Source organism: Eubalaena glacialis, chromosome 14, assembly GCF_028564815.1.
Source record: "Eubalaena glacialis isolate mEubGla1 chromosome 14, mEubGla1.1.hap2.+ XY, whole genome shotgun sequence".
NCBI classification, from domain to species: Eukaryota; Metazoa; Chordata; class Mammalia; order Artiodactyla; family Balaenidae; genus Eubalaena; species Eubalaena glacialis.
This window is the reverse complement of record NC_083729.1, coordinates 21,806,093-21,824,583: the sequence shown is the minus strand read 5'-3', so window position 1 is coordinate 21,824,583 and position 18,491 is coordinate 21,806,093. Positions and strand designations below refer to the sequence as shown.

At 50.6% G+C, this 18,491-nt stretch overlaps 3 protein-coding genes across 6 annotated transcripts in view; 1 reads left to right on the top strand and 2 right to left on the bottom strand.

The window, feature by feature from the left end:
- Positions 1 to 4,454, top strand: part of IFT172 (intraflagellar transport 172) — a 41,756-nt gene extending 37,302 nt beyond the window's left edge. The window contains exons 36-48 of one of the 2 annotated variants that reach the window (XM_061211239.1): positions 44 to 142; positions 351 to 460; positions 590 to 653; positions 746 to 832; positions 1,126 to 1,242; positions 1,839 to 1,949; positions 2,140 to 2,259; positions 2,783 to 2,878; positions 3,101 to 3,160; positions 3,246 to 3,344; positions 3,658 to 3,811; positions 4,017 to 4,108; positions 4,318 to 4,454. In XM_061211239.1, coding sequence (XP_061067222.1) covers positions 44 to 142; positions 351 to 460; positions 590 to 653; positions 746 to 832; positions 1,126 to 1,242; positions 1,839 to 1,949; positions 2,140 to 2,259; positions 2,783 to 2,878; positions 3,101 to 3,160; positions 3,246 to 3,344; positions 3,658 to 3,811; positions 4,017 to 4,108; positions 4,318 to 4,407 — 1,299 coding nt within the window. In that variant the 3' untranslated portion in view covers positions 4,408 to 4,454. Of the gene's footprint in view, positions 1 to 43; positions 143 to 350; positions 461 to 589; positions 654 to 745; positions 833 to 1,125; positions 1,243 to 1,838; positions 1,950 to 2,139; positions 2,260 to 2,782; positions 3,161 to 3,245; positions 3,345 to 3,657; positions 3,812 to 4,016; positions 4,109 to 4,317 lie in introns of both variants that reach the window. The other variant, XM_061211238.1, reaches the window with a different exon arrangement.
- Positions 4,455 to 4,531: 77 nt separating this feature from the next.
- On the bottom strand, positions 4,532 to 6,241 carry KRTCAP3 (keratinocyte associated protein 3). 2 transcript variants are annotated; one of them, XM_061211241.1, is made up of 7 exons: positions 6,067 to 6,241; positions 5,727 to 5,911; positions 5,592 to 5,651; positions 5,218 to 5,424; positions 4,960 to 5,094; positions 4,745 to 4,858; positions 4,532 to 4,625 (listed from the first exon to the last, which is right to left on the bottom strand). In XM_061211241.1, the coding sequence occupies exons 1-6, from the start codon at positions 6,095 to 6,097 to the stop codon at positions 4,751 to 4,753; spliced, it is 726 nt and encodes a 241-aa protein (XP_061067224.1). In that variant the 5' UTR covers positions 6,098 to 6,241; the 3' UTR covers positions 4,532 to 4,625; positions 4,745 to 4,750. The 2 variants fall into 2 exon arrangements, with proteins under 2 accessions (XP_061067224.1, XP_061067223.1); XM_061211240.1 differs by having other exon boundaries at positions 5,592 to 5,911.
- A 42-nt stretch (positions 6,242 to 6,283) lies between these two features.
- Positions 6,284 to 17,586, bottom strand: NRBP1 (nuclear receptor binding protein 1). Of its 2 annotated transcripts, XM_061211236.1 has the most exons (18): positions 17,467 to 17,584; positions 14,156 to 14,385; positions 13,844 to 13,966; positions 13,553 to 13,654; positions 13,077 to 13,166; positions 12,883 to 12,923; positions 12,419 to 12,513; positions 10,824 to 10,907; positions 10,580 to 10,638; positions 10,322 to 10,420; positions 8,379 to 8,511; positions 8,074 to 8,179; positions 7,876 to 7,926; positions 7,642 to 7,777; positions 7,384 to 7,437; positions 7,233 to 7,296; positions 6,915 to 6,970; positions 6,284 to 6,834 (listed from the first exon to the last, which is right to left on the bottom strand). In XM_061211236.1, exons 2-18 carry the CDS (start codon positions 14,363 to 14,365, stop codon positions 6,730 to 6,732), a joined length of 1,608 nt encoding a protein of 535 aa, XP_061067219.1. In that variant the 5' UTR covers positions 14,366 to 14,385; positions 17,467 to 17,584; the 3' UTR covers positions 6,284 to 6,729. The 2 variants fall into 2 exon arrangements, with proteins under 2 accessions (XP_061067219.1, XP_061067220.1); XM_061211237.1 differs by lacking the exon at positions 7,233 to 7,296 and having other exon boundaries at positions 6,721 to 6,834; positions 17,467 to 17,586.
- Between the last annotated feature and the right edge of the window lie 905 nt (positions 17,587 to 18,491).

The window sequence follows — 18,491 nt, the reverse complement described above, 5'->3', positions numbered from 1 at the left end:
TTTGTCTCTCCTACCCATTTCTATCTTCTGTTCAACCACTCAGGCAGCTGAACTCTCCATCAAGTTTCTACCTCCCCAACGCAGTCTGGAAGTAGTTCGGGCTGTGGGACCCCAGCTGATTGGAATTGGAAAGCACAGTGCAGTAAGTAGCGTGCTGGGACTGAATAGAAATAGATTGCACAGAGATGGGTGGAAAGGTGACACCTGCACTCAGGAAGCTGTATGAGGTGGGTCTCCTGGCAGGCATGGCATGCATTTCTGTTTCCCTAGAGTTCACAGAGAGTTCCCAGAGGGGAGACTGGGGAGGGAGGGGAAAGATGATCCCCAGTCTCTGACTTTCCACTGTGCAGGCTGCAGAGCTCTATCTGAACCTGGACCTAGTCAAGGAAGCGATCGATGCTTTCCTTGAGGGTGAGGAATGGAACAAGGCCAAGCGTGTGGCTAAGGAGTTAGATCCCCGGTAAGCTCATGACCCCTTCTCACTAGAAATTCTCTTTTACTTCCTTTTGTAAAGATTGGGAGAAAGTTCTCATGGGAAGGGTGTGCATCCCAGGACCATGAAGTGCGAGATCTCTGCACATCTTCACAGGTATGAAGACTATGTGGACCAGCATTATAAAGAGTTCCTCAAGAACCAGGGCAAAGTGGACTCGGTGAGATTGGCAGAGTCAGCAGGAGGCAAGCTCAAGAGATTCTCTCTCTCTCCTTCTCCTCGTGTAACTCTGTCTTTTCCACTGACCCATAGCTGGTGGGTGTGGATGTGGCGGCTGCTTTGGACCTGTATGTGGAGCAGGGCCAGTGGGACAAGTGTGTTGAAACAGCTACCAAGCAGGTACTGCTCTCTTCATCCCACTCCCAGCTCTTCTGTGCATTTTTCTGACTCCCCACCTGTCCCAGAGCTGTCTCTCTTACTTCCTCCAAAGCCCAAACCCCAAAGATCCCTAATCAGCGTCAGAGAGCTCAGTCTTCACACTCTGACAGTGGGGTCAGAGGCCTAGCTGGGCCTGGCTTGCATATGCCCTTGGCCGCCTAAACAAATCCATGGCCTCAAGTCACCACCCCACCCTCACTGCCTGGTCTTACTGACCCCAACCTCCCCTTGCTTTTCCTGCACCCCTGGAACAGAACTACAAGATTCTGCACAAGTACGTGGCTTTGTATGCAACTCACCTGATCCGAGAGGGTGGCTATGCCCAGGCACTGGCCCTGTATGTGCAACACGGAGCCCCTGCTAACCCACAGGTATCAGCTTGCTCCTTGGGGTGAACGTTTCCTCAAGGAAATTCTTAACTTCTCCTCAAAAACCACTCACGCTCTCAGGATCTGTCTTCTCAAAGGATTCTTTCATTAGAGAGCATCGTCCCCAGAGACCCCACCCAGCCTCCTCAGAAATGTACAGCCTCTAGAGGATTTACCCTTTGAAGGAACACCAAACAACCTCCCCATGCTCTTAGCTAGCACGCAGGGAACAGTCTTTCAGAGATGAACCGCACACACCTCTAGGGCCTTACTGACTTCCTCCAGAGAGTGAGCACCGCTCTCCTATCTGAGCATCACCGCTCTGCGGACACTGTCACCCCGTTAACAGTGTGACTGCACATTCACAGCCACACATTTGCCCACACCCACAGGGCGCCAGATAGGAAGAAATCGCTTTTTCTTGCCCTTCTTCTTCCTCTTCTCTTAAAATAACGCTTTCTCCAGCAGCGTCCCATAGCTCCCCCGTGCGTGCGCACATTTACAGCCCGTTTTCCTCTTTGGCCCCACTTCCCCTGACCTTCTCTTCTAGTTGTGCTCTTCTCACTCAGCTCTCCTTCCCCCTCCACCTCCACCTCCAGAACTTCAACATCTACAGAAGGATCTTCACTGACATGGTGAGCTCCCCTGGGACCAACAGCGCCGAGGCCTATCACAACTGGGCTGACCTTCGGGACGTCCTCTTCAACCTGGTGAGGAAGTCGGGTGGACAGCAGAGCAGAAAGGCTATTCCGCCTGTCCCTGTCCTCGTCTTTTCTTTCACGCACATAAACCTTCACCCTCGGACTCTACCTTCCTCTGTCCAGGTGGCCGTCAGTTGACCACTCTGGCCCTGGCACTCCTCTGACCCCTGACCCAGGCTGTGCACTCTCCCTGCTCTAGTGTGAAAACTTGGTGAAGTCCAGTGAGGCAAACTCTCCAGCCCATGAGGAGTTCGAGACCATGCTGCTGATCGCCCATTACTATGCCACTCGCTCTGCGGCCCAGAGCATCAAACAGCTGGTGAGACAGAGCGGGGAGGAGCACTCAGTCTTACAGACACATCTTCAAATGTATGAAGTTGAATGAATTCAAGATCTGGACAGTCTCAAGCTTGGCTCACTGCTCTCCTAGTTTCTCTTTACCCTTGCTGAGATGGTTTTCTTTGTATTCCTCTGACCTTCTTAGGGCTCTGTGCCCACAAAGCTCCAGCCTCATTACGCTCAAACATTCAAATTCCATGATTTCTGCATTGACCTCTTATAATATATACATACCTTTGGCTTATTCATGATAGTATATTGTATATTTATTTCCTGGAGTTAGACAATAGAATTCTAGAGGTGGGAGGAAATTTAGAAATAACCTAGGTCCAGTTCTCTTGCGCAGATGAAAAAAAAACTAAGACCCAGAACTGCATGACCCAGAGCAATTTAATATTGATTGTTGGTCTTCTGGTTCTATGGCTGCCTTAGTTATAAGATCATTGGTCTGGCAGCTCAGTCACATAGTGCCAGGATCATAATGCTTTGACTTTAATCCATAGGAAACTGTGGCTGCCAGGCTTTCTGTTTCACTCTTACGTCACACCCAGCTACTACCTGCAGACAAGGCCTTCTATGAAGCAGGCATTGCTGCCAAGGTGAGCAATGGGGCCAAGCAAGGGCGGGGCCCAGGAGAGAAGGAAATCAAAAGCTGGAAAGTAGGAAATCCAAGCTGCTCAGGTGGAGCAGAGCTGAGTGTGGGGCTGACGTTATGGAGGAGATCATTTTCCTGTCTCTTCCTGGGTTCTCCCCCCTGCATCCTGGAGAAACACAGCCACGCCCAGCTGCTCACTCCCACTTGCACCTTTTCTCTGGTGCAGGCAGTTGGCTGGGAGAACATGGCCTTCATCTTCCTCAACCGCTTTTTGGATCTGACAGATGTGAGTAGGGCAGTTGTGCCCAGAGGTTGGGAGGTTTTGCCTGTCACAAGCTGTGCCTATTTCATGGCTGCCCACTCTGCCGCAGGCAATCGAAGAAGGGACTCTGGATGCCCTTGACCACTCTGACTTTCAGGATACAGACATTCCCTTTGAGGTGCCACTCCCAGCCAAGCAGCACATCCCGGTAAGGGCACAGGATTGGAGAGCAGGAGGCCTCACGAGTGTGAGTGCACTGGAAAGGGAGGACACTTTAGGATGGTCCTCCCAACACTTTGTAATGGCATCAGTCAGCAACGTCTCTGGAAGGGCCTCAGCCCTCACTGTTCGTTCAGTGAAAGTAGAAGCAGAGGAAAAAGCTAAGGCTGTGACTGTGACCGCCAATCCGAGGAGGATCATTTGTGGGTGAAAGGTGGTACACAGGATGACGGCTCAGCAAACCCTCTACCCATCACCTTCCACTTGCCCTGCCCTGCGTGAAGCTGCTCTGTCCTTCCCAGGAGGCTCAGAGAGAAGAAGTTCGAGACTGGGTGCTCACAATCTCAATGGACCAGCGGTTGGAGCAGGTTCTGCCTCAGGATGAGCGCGGTGCCTACGAGGCTTCCCTGGTGGCGGCCAGCACTGGAGTTCGGGCACTGCCCTGCCTCATTACAGGTACAGAACCCTACAGCACCCCATATTCTGCGGTGGGTGGAAAGGAGGGAAAAACAGCAGGATCAAGAAACTGTTTTACTGTGATTCAGTAAAGGATGCAGAAGACAAGAACATCCTACTTTCTACCCCTAAATTGCTCTTCATTCTTCCCCCTCAATCCATCGCAAACTCCAGTTCATCTTTTTTTCTCCCCCCACCCCTCCAGGATATCCCATTCTGAGGAACAAAATTGAATTTAAGCGGCCAGGGAAGGCAGCTAACAAGGACAACTGGAATAAGTTCCTTATGGCCATCAAGGTTAGAGAGGAAGGCTTGAGAGATGGGGGTAGGGAGAACAGCGCTGAAGAACCCACCAGCAACCGTGCCGGGTTGGGGAGGTGCTGTCAAGAGGGCAGGTGCAGGCCTGAACCCTGCTCCCCACACTGAGATGGAGCAAGTTTTCTTTGTATCAGGAATGTTTTTCCCAGCGCTGCTGAGTTCCTCTCTTGCCCTCTGTTTCCTCACAGACCTCCCACAGCCCTGTGTGCCAAGACGTGCTGAAGTTCATCAGTCAGTGGTGCGGGGGACTGCCCAGCACCAGCTTCTCCTTTCAGTAACTGGTAGAGTTAGTAGGTTCCATCCCTCATTAAAGTCTTGTAAGTAACTGAGACCACTGTATTCTTTGATCAAGTTCACCCCCAACACTAGCCCAGCGCCCCTTTCCCCCAAAAGGAATCATAATCAAGTAGAAGTTCTTTTATTACAACTGTTATTATATAAACATATCCTAGGGGTCAGTGGAAGATCCTTGTGGACTGAGCCTCCGGATCAGCACCTGCTTGACAGAAGGAAGAGCCTGCATCAGAGGGCAAGCAGCATAGCAAAGGACCCAACCCAGTTCTAAGAGTGGTCCCTGCCACCGCCCTTCCCCAGGCCACAATCCTGGCCCATTACCTGTCCCTAAACCCAACTTTTCTGTGATATCCGGATTTCTCGAGTTTGATCCAGTAGCTGCTCATTTTCCTGCCTCTTACATTTAGGAAGTTCAAGCTCTGTCAGTTCCTCCAGCTACAGAAGAGGGTGGGGTTAGTACTCCAGCCCTGTATATAATTCAGCATCTTTTCAACACAGTCTGTGTTGAATGAACCCTTCCTGTGCATCTTCCTTACCTGCTCCTGTAGCCCTTCCTTCCTACAGGGCCCAACCCCACGTAGGGTGAGCGCAGCCACACAGCAGTAACCAGATAGAGCAGCCTCAGCTGCAGACATGAGCAAAGAAGGGATCCAGAGAGCCAAGGCTGTATCCTAAAAGGTGAAGGAAGGGTGGGAGGCCAGAGGAAGCAGGGCAGGAGTGGCAAGTAGGGGCGATTAAAGGGCAGGACCAAGGCTTTGTGGGCCGCCAAAAGGCTGGTAAGAGAATGGACTCACATAGATTCTTGTGGGGTCAAAGGGGCAGTCGGTGTGTCCAGACCCCTGGTCCAGTGGTAACAAAGGATCCAGCAGTCCTGGATGGCAGTCAGCAATAAGACGGCGGCCGCCATTGGCCACAGTGAATGACACAGCAAGGAGGAGGCCCAGGGAGCAGGCAGCAGACGAGAGAAGGTTCACCAGAGCTAGTGCCAGCAGGGCCCAGTGCTGACAGGGGCAGAAAGTCAGGGTGAGCAGCCTGGGGGTGGCTGCCTCTCCCACTGACACCTCGGTGACTCCATTTGAGGCTCCTCCTCCCACTAGAGATGAAGCTGAGTCAGCCCCCATTTCCCTGACTCCGGGCCTCCTCATTAAAGCTCCAGAAATCCCCTCACCAGTCGTGGGCGAAGAAGGTTCCTGGATGCCAAAAGGGCCACAAGTCCCACGGAAACGCTCTGGAAGAAACAAAACCTGAGGCCCGCGCCGCTCTCCAGCGCCAACCGCCCGCCCCACGGTCCGGCCCCGCTTACCAGCAGCCCGGAGCCCACGGAGATGACATTGGCGGTGGTGTACTCCGAGGTGACGGCGCCGCGGGGATTGGCCACGTGCCGCAGGACGATGCCGTGCAGCACGGCCCCCAGCAACAGGTTCACGTGGCCCACCAGGATCAGCGCCAGGCCCACGTGCATGAGCCGCCGGGGCCCCCGGGCCGCGTCTGCAAAGCACGGGGGGAGGGGCAGGCCTGAGCGGGAGAGGAGGCGGCGGAGGCGGCGGAGGCCCCTCGCTGCCGCCCCGAGTCGGCCACGGGGCGTAGGGCGGGTCCAGGGTGGGCGCTCAGGGGAGAACGCGACCGGAGGGGCCAGAAATTACCGAAAACGCAGAGGCGGCAGCGGCACCTCATCGGTCCCTCAGCGCTCGCCGCGGGGCAGCTCTACCTGCCCTGGCCCCGCCCTCGCTCCCCGGCCAGTTCCGCTCTCCCTGCGCACCTGCAGCCCAACCTCCGCGCCCCCTAGCGGGGGAGGCAGGCGCGCGCGCCCACACACACACACACCCACCCACCCACACCCACACACCCACACGACGCGCGTAGCAAAAAGTAGACTTTTATTACAGCAGCAACTGAGGCGAATCGAATGGCCCCCCGGGGCCACCCCTGCAGCACCACCCTTCTCTCCCGCCCAGTCCGCCCCAGCGGGATTGTAGAATTCAGCTCCCAGCGCCCGTGGGCTTCCTTTCCACACAGGCTGGGCGGGAGCCAGCAGATCAGCTACTAGCCCCCAACTAGAAGGCGGCTGCTGAGAAGGCCCAGGCCCACGTCTGTGCAAAACAAGTAAACAAAGTGCAGAGGGATGGAAGAGAAGGGGAGGGGTGGGTAGGGTGATGCTCAGAACCAGGGAGCCCCAAAGCCCTCCTGAATAATAAAGGAGAGCGGGGCTTCACAGGGTAATACTGTCTGGGGGGGAAGGGGCAGGAAGGCTGTAGCACATGTCGCGACAGCCACAGCTCAGATTAGGGGCTGGGCCCGAGTGAGCTCTAAGAGGAGACGGTGACAGCGGCTGAGTTGAGGGTGCTGTTCCTGGCAAAATTGAACTTGTTCAGGGTCTCCTCCAGCAGAGAAGTCAGTCGGCTCTGGTCCGCCTAGAGGGGAGAAGCTCAGTGAGACCGGGTGGAGGGGAGCGGAGGCAGCGGGGGCAGGCGGCTGGAGGCAGAAACCTCACCTCGCTAATGAAGCCCAGCTGCACCAGCTCGGCCGCCAACTCGGGGATGTTCTCATCTGACAGAGAAACGGGAGAGGGTGAGTACAGTACAGCAGTGAGGGGCACAGAGCCCTTGGAACAGCCCCAGTCAGGTGACCCTGGCGGGGAAAGAATGACACAAGCAAAACTGTCAGATCCACCCTCCAATTTTAGGGGCGAAGATATTCATTCTATGTGAGTCGATGTGTTACTGCCCTGTCACCTTCCCCACCCCTGAATGTGTCCCTCACAGATAAGGCTCATAGACTCTCCATCCTCTGAGGGAAAGGAGAGACTCACTTGGCATCAGGTCACAGCTCAGGTGCCGGTTCAGTTTGTCCTCCAGCTTCAGCAGAAGCGTCAGCTGGAGAGTAGGACAGTCAGAAAATGAGGCTCCCCTTCCCCACCCTCCGGCCACCCAGCCCTATGCAGCCCTGGCCCTGAGCCTTACATGGTGTTTGACGCCCTCCTCCACCGACTCGATGTTGCACTGCATCAGAACCACCTAGGGAGAGGGGACAGAGAGGGTCACTAGAGTAGGGACCAGTGAGCAAAAAACCCCCAAGAGCTGGAAGCCTTTCCAGCCCACGGGACATGAATGCCAGGGAGCAGAAACACATTCTTCTCTCTAAAGGACAAAGGCTTATCTGAGATGTCCTCTCTCCCTTCCACCACGACCACAGAGACAGCCACACCCACACAGCCCCACCTTGCGGGTCTCCACCTCAGCCGGTTCAGGTGTTGGAGTCTTGACAGATGGCGGCACCACAGGTGATGTCACCTCCTCCTGCTGTGGCTGCTGGGGCCGAGGCAGCCCAAAGGCCGTCAAGGGGTAGATCCCATTCCTAAGTGGAGATCAGACAGGTCGGATGGGCTCCGTGGATGCCTTAGGACACCCACCCCTGCCTCCTCAAGGAAGCTTTTTTTCTCATTTTTCTCTCACCTGACATCTTCAAGGAATTTATCCAGTTCCAGAGCTGGTGACTGAGAGTACCTGGAGAAGAAAAGAGAAGGAAGATGGAAGGAAGGAAACGAGCAAAATAGCAGATTCCACCACTCCCAGAGAATGGACAGTTGACAGAAACCTCAGGGTGGGAGTGACCAATCTGTCCCTTTCAGAACCTCTCAGTTAGTTACTCACAAAGTCTGAACTGGTTCTCTTCCTGGTCCTGCAGGGATTTCAGCCAGTACAGCACTGGTATCCATGTTTTTGGTGATCTCCTCCAGAGCATTCTCTGGGATCATGTCTGGAGGGCATGATGGAATGGGAAGTTATGGACGGATAGTTCAGCTTAATATCACAGAATGCACAAGGGGTCCTGGGGGAGGGTGGGGGAGGAACGGAAAGAATCCCTTTGGAAGTAGAAGAGGAAAGGAATCATTCCAGTGAGAGTTACAAGGCTCCAGACTGGAAAAAAAATTCCTAGGAGGGTCAAGAGGACTCACGCTGGTGTCCCACAATGCAGTGGGCAGCAAGGAGTTTGAGCGAGGGCACTTCAAACAGTGCTGGGTGGAACAGAAGTTCTCTGGCTGTTGGTCTGCGAGCGGGTTCAGACTGCAGGCACTTTTGAATGAACTCCTAGAAAAGGGGACAAGGGAGTGGAGCAGGCATCTGGCAAGCACTCCACTGTGTTCGTCTCTCTCGCTCACATTATATCTAGCACAAGGCTGTGTGCATACCAGGTGCTCAGCACTGGCTGAGGGAACAAATTGCTAATGTATTTGAAAGGACTTTGAAAACTGTAAGGTATTATATGAAAGGTATCATTCACTGTCTTTCTGGTTTTATTTTTCTGCTCCCCAACCACAAGCTTTTTTTCTTTACTGTTCGAACTTATGATTTTTTCCCTTATTTTCTATCTCTCTGCTTTATTAGCCCACTCACTGCCTACCTTCTCCAACCCTCACCAAATTTACCTCTCTCTTTCCAAACTCACCCACTGTGGTCAATAATAGTTACCATCTTTTTATTTCCCAAGCCTACCACCACAATTTCTTTTGTCCACTACATCATTTATTAAATTCACTGGATTTCCCCATGCTCCCTCTAACCCCACAGATCCCATGACAGTTAACCTGCTCTCCTCCTTTCAATCTGGAAGGCCAAGAAGGCCATATACCTAATCTCTTACTTGAACAGCCCACCCTGACACTGAACTAGAAACTTATTCCACACTAGCCTCAAGACTTCCCACTAATCTTCCTTCTTTTCTCTCCTCCCCCCACTTTTTTTTTGAATTTTTGAATTTTATTTTATTTATTTTTTTATACAGCAGGTTCTTATTAGTTATCCACTTTATACATATTATCCTCCTCCCTTTTATAAGCATCTAATGAGTTACAAACTAATCTTGTTTGGACCTTCCTGTCCAGACCCTACTTACTATAGTCTACTTCCTGATTCATAACCCCTATAACCTTTTTATTTTTTAATTTTTTTTCCATTTTTTGTTTTGTGTTTTAATTTTATTTGGTTGTGCCGGGTCTTAGTTGCGGCATGCGAACTCTTAGTTGCAGCATGCATGTGGGATCTAGTTCCCTGACCAGGGATCGAACCTGGGCCCCCTGCATTGGGAGCACGGAATCTTAACCACTGTGCCACCAGGGAAGTCCCCCCCATATCCTTTAAATCTTAGCTCATTTATTTCAGGGCACTTTCCCTAACTAAAACTATGTAAATATAAAACCCCAAATGACTGGTTTGAGTAATTCAAACTGATTGATTTGTTCAAAAATATCAAGATGGTTGGGACTTCCCTGGTGGTCCAGTGGCTAAGGCTCCGCGCTCCCAATGCAGGGCTCCCTGCATTGGGAGCGCGGGTTTGATCCCTGGTCAGGGAACTACATCCCACAGGCCACAACTAAGAGTTTGTGTGTCAGAACTAAAGATCCCGCATGATGCAACGAAGATCCCGCACGCGGCAACGAAGATTCCCATGTGGCGAAACTAAGACCCGGCACAGCCAAATAAATAAATAAATAAATAAAAGGGTGTGTGCCAATAATGGTCATGCCTATATGAAAGAAAAATACATACCAAGATGGTTGTCTGAGAGTGTATACCAATTACCTGAGGTAACAATCAAATTAGTTTGTTTTCACATAGACAAACCTAAGTTAACACACAAATTTTAGTCCCAATATTACCCATCTTAAACCCCTAACCTGTGAGAGAGAGAGAGAGAATGTGTGTGTGTATGTGTGTGTGTGTGTGTGTGTGTGTGTGTGTGTACCAAAAACACCTAGGGAAATGTTCACTACTTTGAGTGCCCTTTCTGCTTTATGTTTTCTTACTCTTAGAAGAGAGCATATTCCCAGTAGGTAAAAGGAAGAAAAATCTGAAGACATTTCAAAGTCTGTTAAGGAGGAGTGATCCTGAAGATTCTTACCCTCTGTAATGGGTCTTCTAGAAGCTGAATGGCACTGCTGATGGCTTCCTGTGGCACATATGAGGACTCTCCATTGCCCTGAATCTCTAGCACTGCCATCTGCAGTGAGGGGTAGTAAAAAGGAAAAATAGAGACCTAAGAACCTCAGTGCTCCCACAGTCACTCCCTCAAGACCAGTACCTTACTTGTCAACCCTCCATTTCTCTTCTATCTTCTAATTTGACCCCTTTCCACTACCCACCCTTCTGGTCTCCTCACCTCCAGTGCACACATGCCAAAGGAGTAGATGTCTACTGCCGTTGTCACATTAGTGACTTCTAGGGAAAACAGAGAAGCTTTGGTGAATCAGAGGATCCGGGCAGGGCATGGCAGAGGTGTCTTAAAACTTTTTGCATGCCAGTAGAGAAGGACAAAAGTTTCAGTTATGTTACCTCCGACCCTCAGGTTGTAAAGTGGAAAACCTGGGGGATGGGCACAGGGCAGAGAAACTGGGATGCCTCACCTCCATATTCTGGTGCAAAGAAGTGGAGATTCTTCTGCTCTTCCCGACAAGTCTTCACATGATTGTTGATAGTGTCAGGAGCCACTGGGAGTAGGGGAGATACCAACAATCTGACCACCATCAACAAAGCACACCTCACTCCAGAGAGAGGCCCCCAAAAGACAAATTCTCTCCTGAAGTCTCTAACCCTCAACAGGCGCAAACCTATCCCTTTCCCATCATGAACTCCAGACTAAACATGAACACCACCTATCTCCCCTTTCTCAGGTCTACCGCTTCTCATCTAAGGTCCCCAACTCAGTAGCAGCAAAGGCTCCGCACTAAACTAACAGGTACACGGGGGCTTTGGGCTGGCAAGGAACAACACAGTCTAAGGAAAAACTCACTTGTGACCTGCTTACCTTCCCCAAAGCCCAGGTACATCTAACCCCAGATCACATGAAAACGTTTGGTCTAGTTCTTTCATCCACCCTGCAAACAGTGTAAAAACACAGGCAGCCCTTTCTAATCTGGAACAATTAAGAGACCTCAGAAACTTGGATGAAGATGGATAAGAAGGATTAACATACAACCAAGTAGACAGCCTCCTTCTTACCCACCTTTACTGACTGAAACTCAAAAACAGCTCAAAACTGAACCAATACCCTTAAATCAGTTTCACTTATAATCCACCAAAATTTTTAGACCCCTGCTCTACTCTCTTATTCCTCAACATTGCCTGCCACAGAGCTGAACGAGGAACCAGGGCCAGGCCCAATTTGGACTCACTCGGTTCATAAACAATGACTACAAGTCACAGAGAGTCTGGGAGCACAGTATGACTTAGGGAACCAGCCTGATGATGAGGGCGAGTAAGAATCCAGGACATAAGTGGCCAGCCAGGCAGAATCCATAGGAAACAAGCAGGTTATGGAAAGGCAAGCAGGCGGAGGGCTGGTAGCGCAGAAGCCAAGCAGGCATAATTAGGCAGGGGAACGGTGTTTGCTCCCACGACTGCATGCACTGGGCAGCCGCAAAGGGGAGCAGAGGAAGCACAAACAGTGCCCCAAGTAGGGCAGAGGGAGCTCTCACCATTAGCAAAAATCCTATGAAAGACTGTTGGGAACAGAGCAGCCCGTAAGCGGGAGGGAGGAAAACAGAGAAAAGTTGTGAGCGATGGAGCAGCCAAGCCCCAGACAAATGGACACACAAACAACACATAGACACGGCACACAGAAATGTTAAACACTGCACACATATACACAGCAAATGAAAGCACTCACAGCAGGCACAGCCTGGAACCTCCTTTGGTTTGGTAGGGTCTGGCCCCAGGGGCTCAAATCATACCTTACACCTAACCCTTGCCCTTTCCCAACCTCCTATCAAGATCTCTGTATTAACCCCCGTTTCCCTCCAAAAAGGTACAAGATTAGACCCTACGCCTTCTCCACTAATTGACTGGCCTCTCTCTATAAATTACCCCTAGTAAGGTCCTTTCTCTTATCACCAGCCCACACCTCAGAACTTTGCTCTGTCTTCCCCCATTCCTTTCATCTTACCCCCATGGTTCCCAAATTCCCGAGGCTCCCCTGCCCAGAACCTCTCCCTCCCCTCACCAGAGCCAATCTTGATGAGTCCGTTGTGCTGGATGAAGATGGTGTCACAGGTCAGGTTCCCATGGATGATGGGGGGGTCACAGGAGTGCAGGTAGCTGTGGGGGCACTGGGCTGTTAGAGGGGCCACTGGGAAATTAGGGCAGGGGGATTCCAAGGGCTAAGAGGAGCAAGGGCCTGGTCTCCTGCTGGTCACCACAAAGATAATACCCACACTCTGAATCTCCATTATGCCTGATGAGTTAAATAGCTGGATAAGCACTAGGAGAAAGAGGTGGGAGACAGCATCGTGGTCAAGGCATTAGGATGAACCCTTTAAAAGACCGATAGGGGCCTAATCTTGAAGTATATGACTCAAAGAAAGTGGGGAGAGGCAGAAAAGAACGGCAGAGTAGTGCCCTGAAATCTGTTTGGAGGAACTAAATCAGGAATAAATATGGGAAAGACACTAACCAGATCCTACTTACCTTAGGGCAGAGAGGATTTGTGTGCACCAACGCTTCCAAGCCTGGAACAGAGTTTGATCCGAGGGTCAGCAGTAATCCCCTCTCTTAACCCTCCAACCAGTTCCCTCCATCCCATCCTGATCAGCTTCATAATTAACATAATCTTTTTTAAACCTCCAAACCAGCCTACAGCTTTGTCTGCTCTCCCTCCATACCTTTTCATTCATAGTCTTGTGGTTCTTTTTGGTCTTCTTCAGAAATTGCTTAAGACTCCCAGATGACATGTATTCTGTGATAAAAATGACCTGGAGAGGCAAAGCACACAAATAAAGCCTTATAGTAGAAATGATCCCTTATCTAGGTAACACATATACAACATATACATAAAATTTGGAAGCCTGGTGTTTTTCTTAATAAAGTTTCTCTCTTTTGTTCTTAGCATCACTTCCTTAGATTTAATAGGGCAATGAAAACTACTGAGCAATATGAGCTACGGGAAGGAAGAAACAAAAATTCACTCATTTCTATCCCGACTATACCCAGACAAAAGGCACAGGTGGTGGTCATAGCCCTACTCTCATCTCAACAGCAGCTGATTCCAGCTCTGTTTCAAAACTATCTTTTTCTGAATATAAAATGAACAATAAGTGTAACTAGTCTCTTTGCAGTAAGCTCAGGAAAAAGTTCTTACCCTGGCCTTGTTCTCTTTAATGTCAGCCCAATACTTGTGAAACTTGACAATGTTGAGATGTTCCAACTGAATCAGATTATCAAACACAGCACGGACCTTTTCCTGGAAGCAGGGGAGACATTGGGATAACAGGGTTCAGAAAGCATTATCATCCTAAAAAGCCATTCCCTATCCCCCCTAGAAATGATCTAACCCCAACGTACTCTTCTCATAGTAGCTTCCCAACCCCAGTTCCTCTTTAACACCAGCATTCTAACATCCCACAGGCTGCGTTCTTTCACCATTACTTACCTCCTGCAGCTTGTAGTTCTTTCGCTCAGAGAACTGTACCTCATTCCACACAACCTCTACACCCTCCTCTGTATCCATGGCCAGGTATGCACTGTCAATACCTGGTACATTCCGCTGATTCACCTGAGAAGAAATTCAAATGAAAGGGAATTAAAGTTACCACACGAACTCTCTATTTTAATACTCCATACGATCATCTTCTCCCAGGCTCTGTCTGACCTGTTAAAGCTTGGTCGGCCCCGTTGAGACTCTGCCCCTCCACTTTTTACCTCTTAGAATTCACTCTCAAGAGTAACACGACCACTACCTCACCTCTTCTCGCCTCTTCTGCCAGCGCCCACAGGGTGACTCTTCCAAGATCTCAGACTCATCTTCACTTTCTTCTTCTTCCTCTGGGGAAGCTGCTGAGGTCGTGGAGGTCACAGGAGGTGACACTGACGTCAGGCCAGGAGCTGAGGATGAGGATTCTACCTTTGGGTCTGAGCCACTGCTGAGTACTGTCTGGGACTCCCCCTCCGACATGCTGGAACAAACACTCAGGCCTGCATTGGTTGGAGCAAGGGTGATGGGAGAAGGCAGAGAGGGTTAGGATAGATTCTATAAAGATCCCATCCTAATAACCTAATCTGGGGTTAAAAAGAAAACAAAACATATACCTCCCTTGTTTCCTTTAAAACCAAAATCAGAATTAGTCCTATATGAACCCTAAACATTAACTACTCTCCTAGTCTAGAGAAGGGGAGCTTTCTTGGTTTAAGATGACTCACCCAGGTCAGTGAGCAACTGAAGTATATTTTAAGCTTAAAGAATATGCTGCTATGCTTAATTCTGTTAATAAACATATTTTATCACTTAAAAAAAAAATGACTCACCCAGGAGTGGCAAGCACAAGATTTACGGTAGTACAACCCATGTTTAGTAAGGTCCAAATGAACAGCAAAATCAGGGGCCTCATTCCTTCTCAGCAAACACTTACCCGATAGCCTTCTCTGTGAATCCTCACCTACCTCTTGCACTGTGCTCAAGAACCAAGGTACATGGGCCCTATCCGGAACAGATGACTCGAGACCCCCAAATGTTCCACTGAACCAGCTCTAGACCTAGAGCTGTAGCACTCTCAACCAATTTATTCAGCTGAAACCCTCAGCTGATTTATTCCACTTGAACTAACCTTGGCATTCACTGTCCATCTCTCCTATGCACAGAACAAGCCTGCCAGTCCATGATGAGGCTACCCTTGGGCCAGGTGACTGGCAGTGGCTAGTGACTTCATCCCTGATGACCTCACCCTCCCTGTGATGTGAGTGTGGCAAATGGGTGGGTATTGGTTAGCAACATTTTTTTTCATTCACTCATTCAACAAATGTTTATTAAGCACTTACTGCGGGCCAAGCACTGAGCTAGGTGCTTGAGATACAATAGTGAACAAAATAAATAAGATGCCCACACTCATAAAGCCGCAAATTTAAGGCAGAGCTAAGACTTTAGGCTTCCAGTTTTCATTTCATTCACATGGCTCAAAGCCTCCATCCTCTGACATAGGTATTCCTTTCAAGTACAAATAACTCAAGACACAGCCATTATAGGATAAAGCACTATACAGTATAACATTTTATACTAACTAGTGTATAGTATTATACATTGACATGGCTACTTAAAGAAAAAGAATCCTCAAAAGCTAAATGTCACTAACTTCAGAATCACAGGACAATCCCTGAATGTTATCCCATGTCTCTAAGAATGAAGGCCGTGCTTCCCTGGTGGTGCAGTGGTTGAGAATCTGCCTGCCAATGCAGGGGACGCGGGTTCGAGCCCTGGTCTTGGAAGATCCCACATGCCGCGGAGCAACTAGGCCCGTGAGCCACAACTACTGAGCCTGCGCGTCTGGAGCCTGTGCTCCGCAACAAGAGAGGCCGCGATAGTGAGAGGCCCACGCACTGCGATGAAGAGTGGCCCCTGCTTGCCACAACTGGAGAAAGCCCTCGCACAGAAACGAAGACCCAACACAGCCAAAAATAAATAAATAAAATAAAGAATTATTAAAAAAAAAAAAAAGTGTATCTAAGTATTTAAAAAAAAAAAAAAGAATGAAGGCCGTGAAGGAGTTGGAACCTGATGTGTGCTGGGCTCAAGGGAGTGCTCGCCAGGATGAAAATGATATCCTGTAAAGTACATTTGCTCCTGTAAGTCAGTTCAAAATACAGAAGCTTCTGATCAACACCAACCTTCTGAAAAGCCCTCATTTCTTTTTACAACTCTCAGATGCCCCCTTCTGCCCGTCTCTGCCCCCAACCTACACTGTGTTTAACCCAAGCCAGGAGATTTTATTAGATGACATTCCAGTAAATATCAGAGGGCAAACAAAGCACTACAGAGAAAATCTGGCAAGATGTTTTTTCGCCTATTTTTTTTCTTAGTCCTTGCCTAGCATAGATTTCAATCAACCAGTCTTAGTAATCTACCTGAAAAGTAGCTTAAAAAAAATGGTAAGAAAGTTCATATGGATTACTTTATTTATAGAATGCATCCTGAATCTGAACAGCTAAGTAAAGTTTCCAGCTACATTATAAGAAATACCAGTGGCATTCTAATACAGGAAGCCTGTAGCCAATGGGCTCTAAAGAAATTTCTGGACCCAGGGCACAATTAATCCACAGCAGGGCACCGCAAGAGATGCCAAACCTTCACCAGTCATAGATGCTCTTCGAATGTGCTTGTCTTCTCCCTCCCCAATCTCTCCCCCGTAGGCAAAATGAAGGCAATGCCCAAGATCCCCCAGCACTCCCCCTGCTGATGGCAACACTGGTGTTTTTGTCTCAGGGTCGGTCGTTCAGAGGTTTAAATGAGATCACATATGGAAAAGGCCACTGACGCCCCTCAAGGGAATCTCCTCGCCACCCCGAGATGCCTAGTGTTCACTTCCGAGCAGTGTAGGTAAATCGTTGCAAAGTTTTTTCTTGCAAAGTTTTTCATTTTTTGGACTGCAGCTTCTCAGCATTTCAACTCCTCAGCAACAGCTCACAGGCCTCTCGCCCGCCCTCACCCTCAGCGGACCAAAGAAGGCCTGAGACCTGCAGAACAAGCAAGCTCGGGGAGGAATTTCACACTGCAACAGGTCGCCTAGCCCGCTGTTGGCGAGGGACCGTCGGGCCCCGGGGCCGGCCCTGCAGCGAGCTGCAGCCACCTCACCAAAGGCCAGCCCCTCGGCGCCGTCAGGGGCGCAGGCCACGCCCCCGCGCAGTCGGCGCGCCGACCCCGCGAGCAGGCGCGGCCCCGACGCTGCGCTTCCGCAGGCCGCCGGGCCCGCGACCGCCGCCCCCGCCCCCGCCGCCGGCCCCGCCTCTCGTCAGCCCGAGTTCGACACGAACGCCGGGGCCTCGCGCCCCGCGCCCGCAGAATTCCGGGCGCTGCCGCCGCCGCTCGGGGACGGTCGGGGAGGGCCGGGCAGGGACTGTGGGGCCGAGGTGTACTCTCGGCTCCGGCGGGCCGGGCCTTGGCCGCCGAGTGAGCAGGGCCGCCTCCAGACACCCGCCTGCCGGGGTCCCACCGTCCTGGCCGCGGAGGCCGATCCTCTCGTCCTTTAGCCGAAACCTTCCCTCCCTCTCAGTCCCCTCGGCGCTCACCACCCGACTCCGCTCCCCGCAGCCTGCGCTTCAGCTCCAGCTCGGGTTCCGGGGCCCCGGATCAGAAAGACTCGCTCACAGCTGCGCTCCGCGGCGCAACCGAACTGCGGGCCCCGCCCTCGCGGCGTCCGGACCAACAGATGGGCGGTGCCGCAGTGCCGTTGGGTTTCCATTGGACAGGGCGGCCAGGGTGGGCGGTGCCCCGGGCGGACGGTCGCTCGCAGGGGTAGTCTTCAACCCGGTTTCCTCCCCTAGAGCCTGTCCGGCTGAGACCTCTTGGAGGGTTCGGTGTTTTCGGTCTCAACTGGGGCCTGTCTCTCTGTCCACCCCTCTGTCCGGTCGTGGTGCCCCCGATGATTCTGCTGGGCGAAGGGAAGGCCTTCCCCCTCTTCTTGAAGGCGCCATGACAGTTCTAGTCCGACTCAAAGACAAAAGGAGCGAAAGACGTAGCCTCAATCTGAGAGGAGCGCCCACCCACTTTCAGTATTTGGGGGTGAGACTGCGCAGAACACCAATTCTTCAGAAAACTTTTTAAAAATTACTGGACACATTAACACTGAAAATGAATAGTTAACGCTTCGTAATTGGATAGTACTGATGTTAGCCAAAACTCTGCAAGAGGTTTTCACAGATATCTTTTGATCCTCGTCAGAAATTGCAATTTTCATTCAGTAATAGTTGCCAAATGGAAAAATACTGAATCAGAGGCATTAAGCTATTCACCGAAAGTTGGTAAGAACTATATCTAGAATCCGAAACAGTTAAGATTTATCAGAGAAGACTTCCTTGAAAAGATGTTTGGAAAGAATTTAGGTTGACTGCGAGGAGGTGAAAAGAAAAAATGATAGATTGTGGGTGAGCCCATTGATCTTCGAAAACCAAACCCGGAGCCCAAAATAAGTTAACTCTGCTCCTAGACACGTATTGTGGAGGGAGGAGGATGAATCAATCATCAGTACTTGGAAACGTCATAATCACCAAATCTCACTGTCCTTAAAGGGAATCTCTAATCCTATTTAACTGAT

What these genes read in the sequence shown, in the direction of transcription:
- KRTCAP3 (XM_061211240.1), bottom strand. Translation starts at nt 6,097, where the DNA reads ATGAGGTGCCGCTGCCGCCTCTGCGTTTTCG. An exon ending in CTGCCGCCTCTGCGTTTTCG is followed by an intron (nt 5,912 to 6,066) that starts GTAATTTCTGGC and finishes CGTGCTTTGCAG; the next exon opens with ACGCGGCCCGGGGGCCCCGG. An exon ending in TTGACCCCACAAGAATCTAT is followed by an intron (nt 5,095 to 5,217) that starts GTGAGTCCATTC and finishes TTCACCTTTTAG; the next exon opens with GATACAGCCTTGGCTCTCTG.
- NRBP1 (XM_061211236.1), bottom strand. Translation starts at nt 14,365, where the DNA reads ATGTCGGAGGGGGAGTCCCAGACAGTACTCAGCAGTGGCTCAGACCCA. An exon ending in CTGCATTGTGGGACACCAGC is followed by an intron (nt 8,180 to 8,378) that starts GTGAGTCCTCTT and finishes CATGCCCTCCAG; the next exon opens with ACATGATCCCAGAGAATGCT. An exon ending in CTGAGGTGGAGACCCGCAAG is followed by an intron (nt 7,438 to 7,641) that starts GTGGGGCTGTGT and finishes CCCTCTCCCTAG; the next exon opens with GTGGTTCTGATGCAGTGCAA.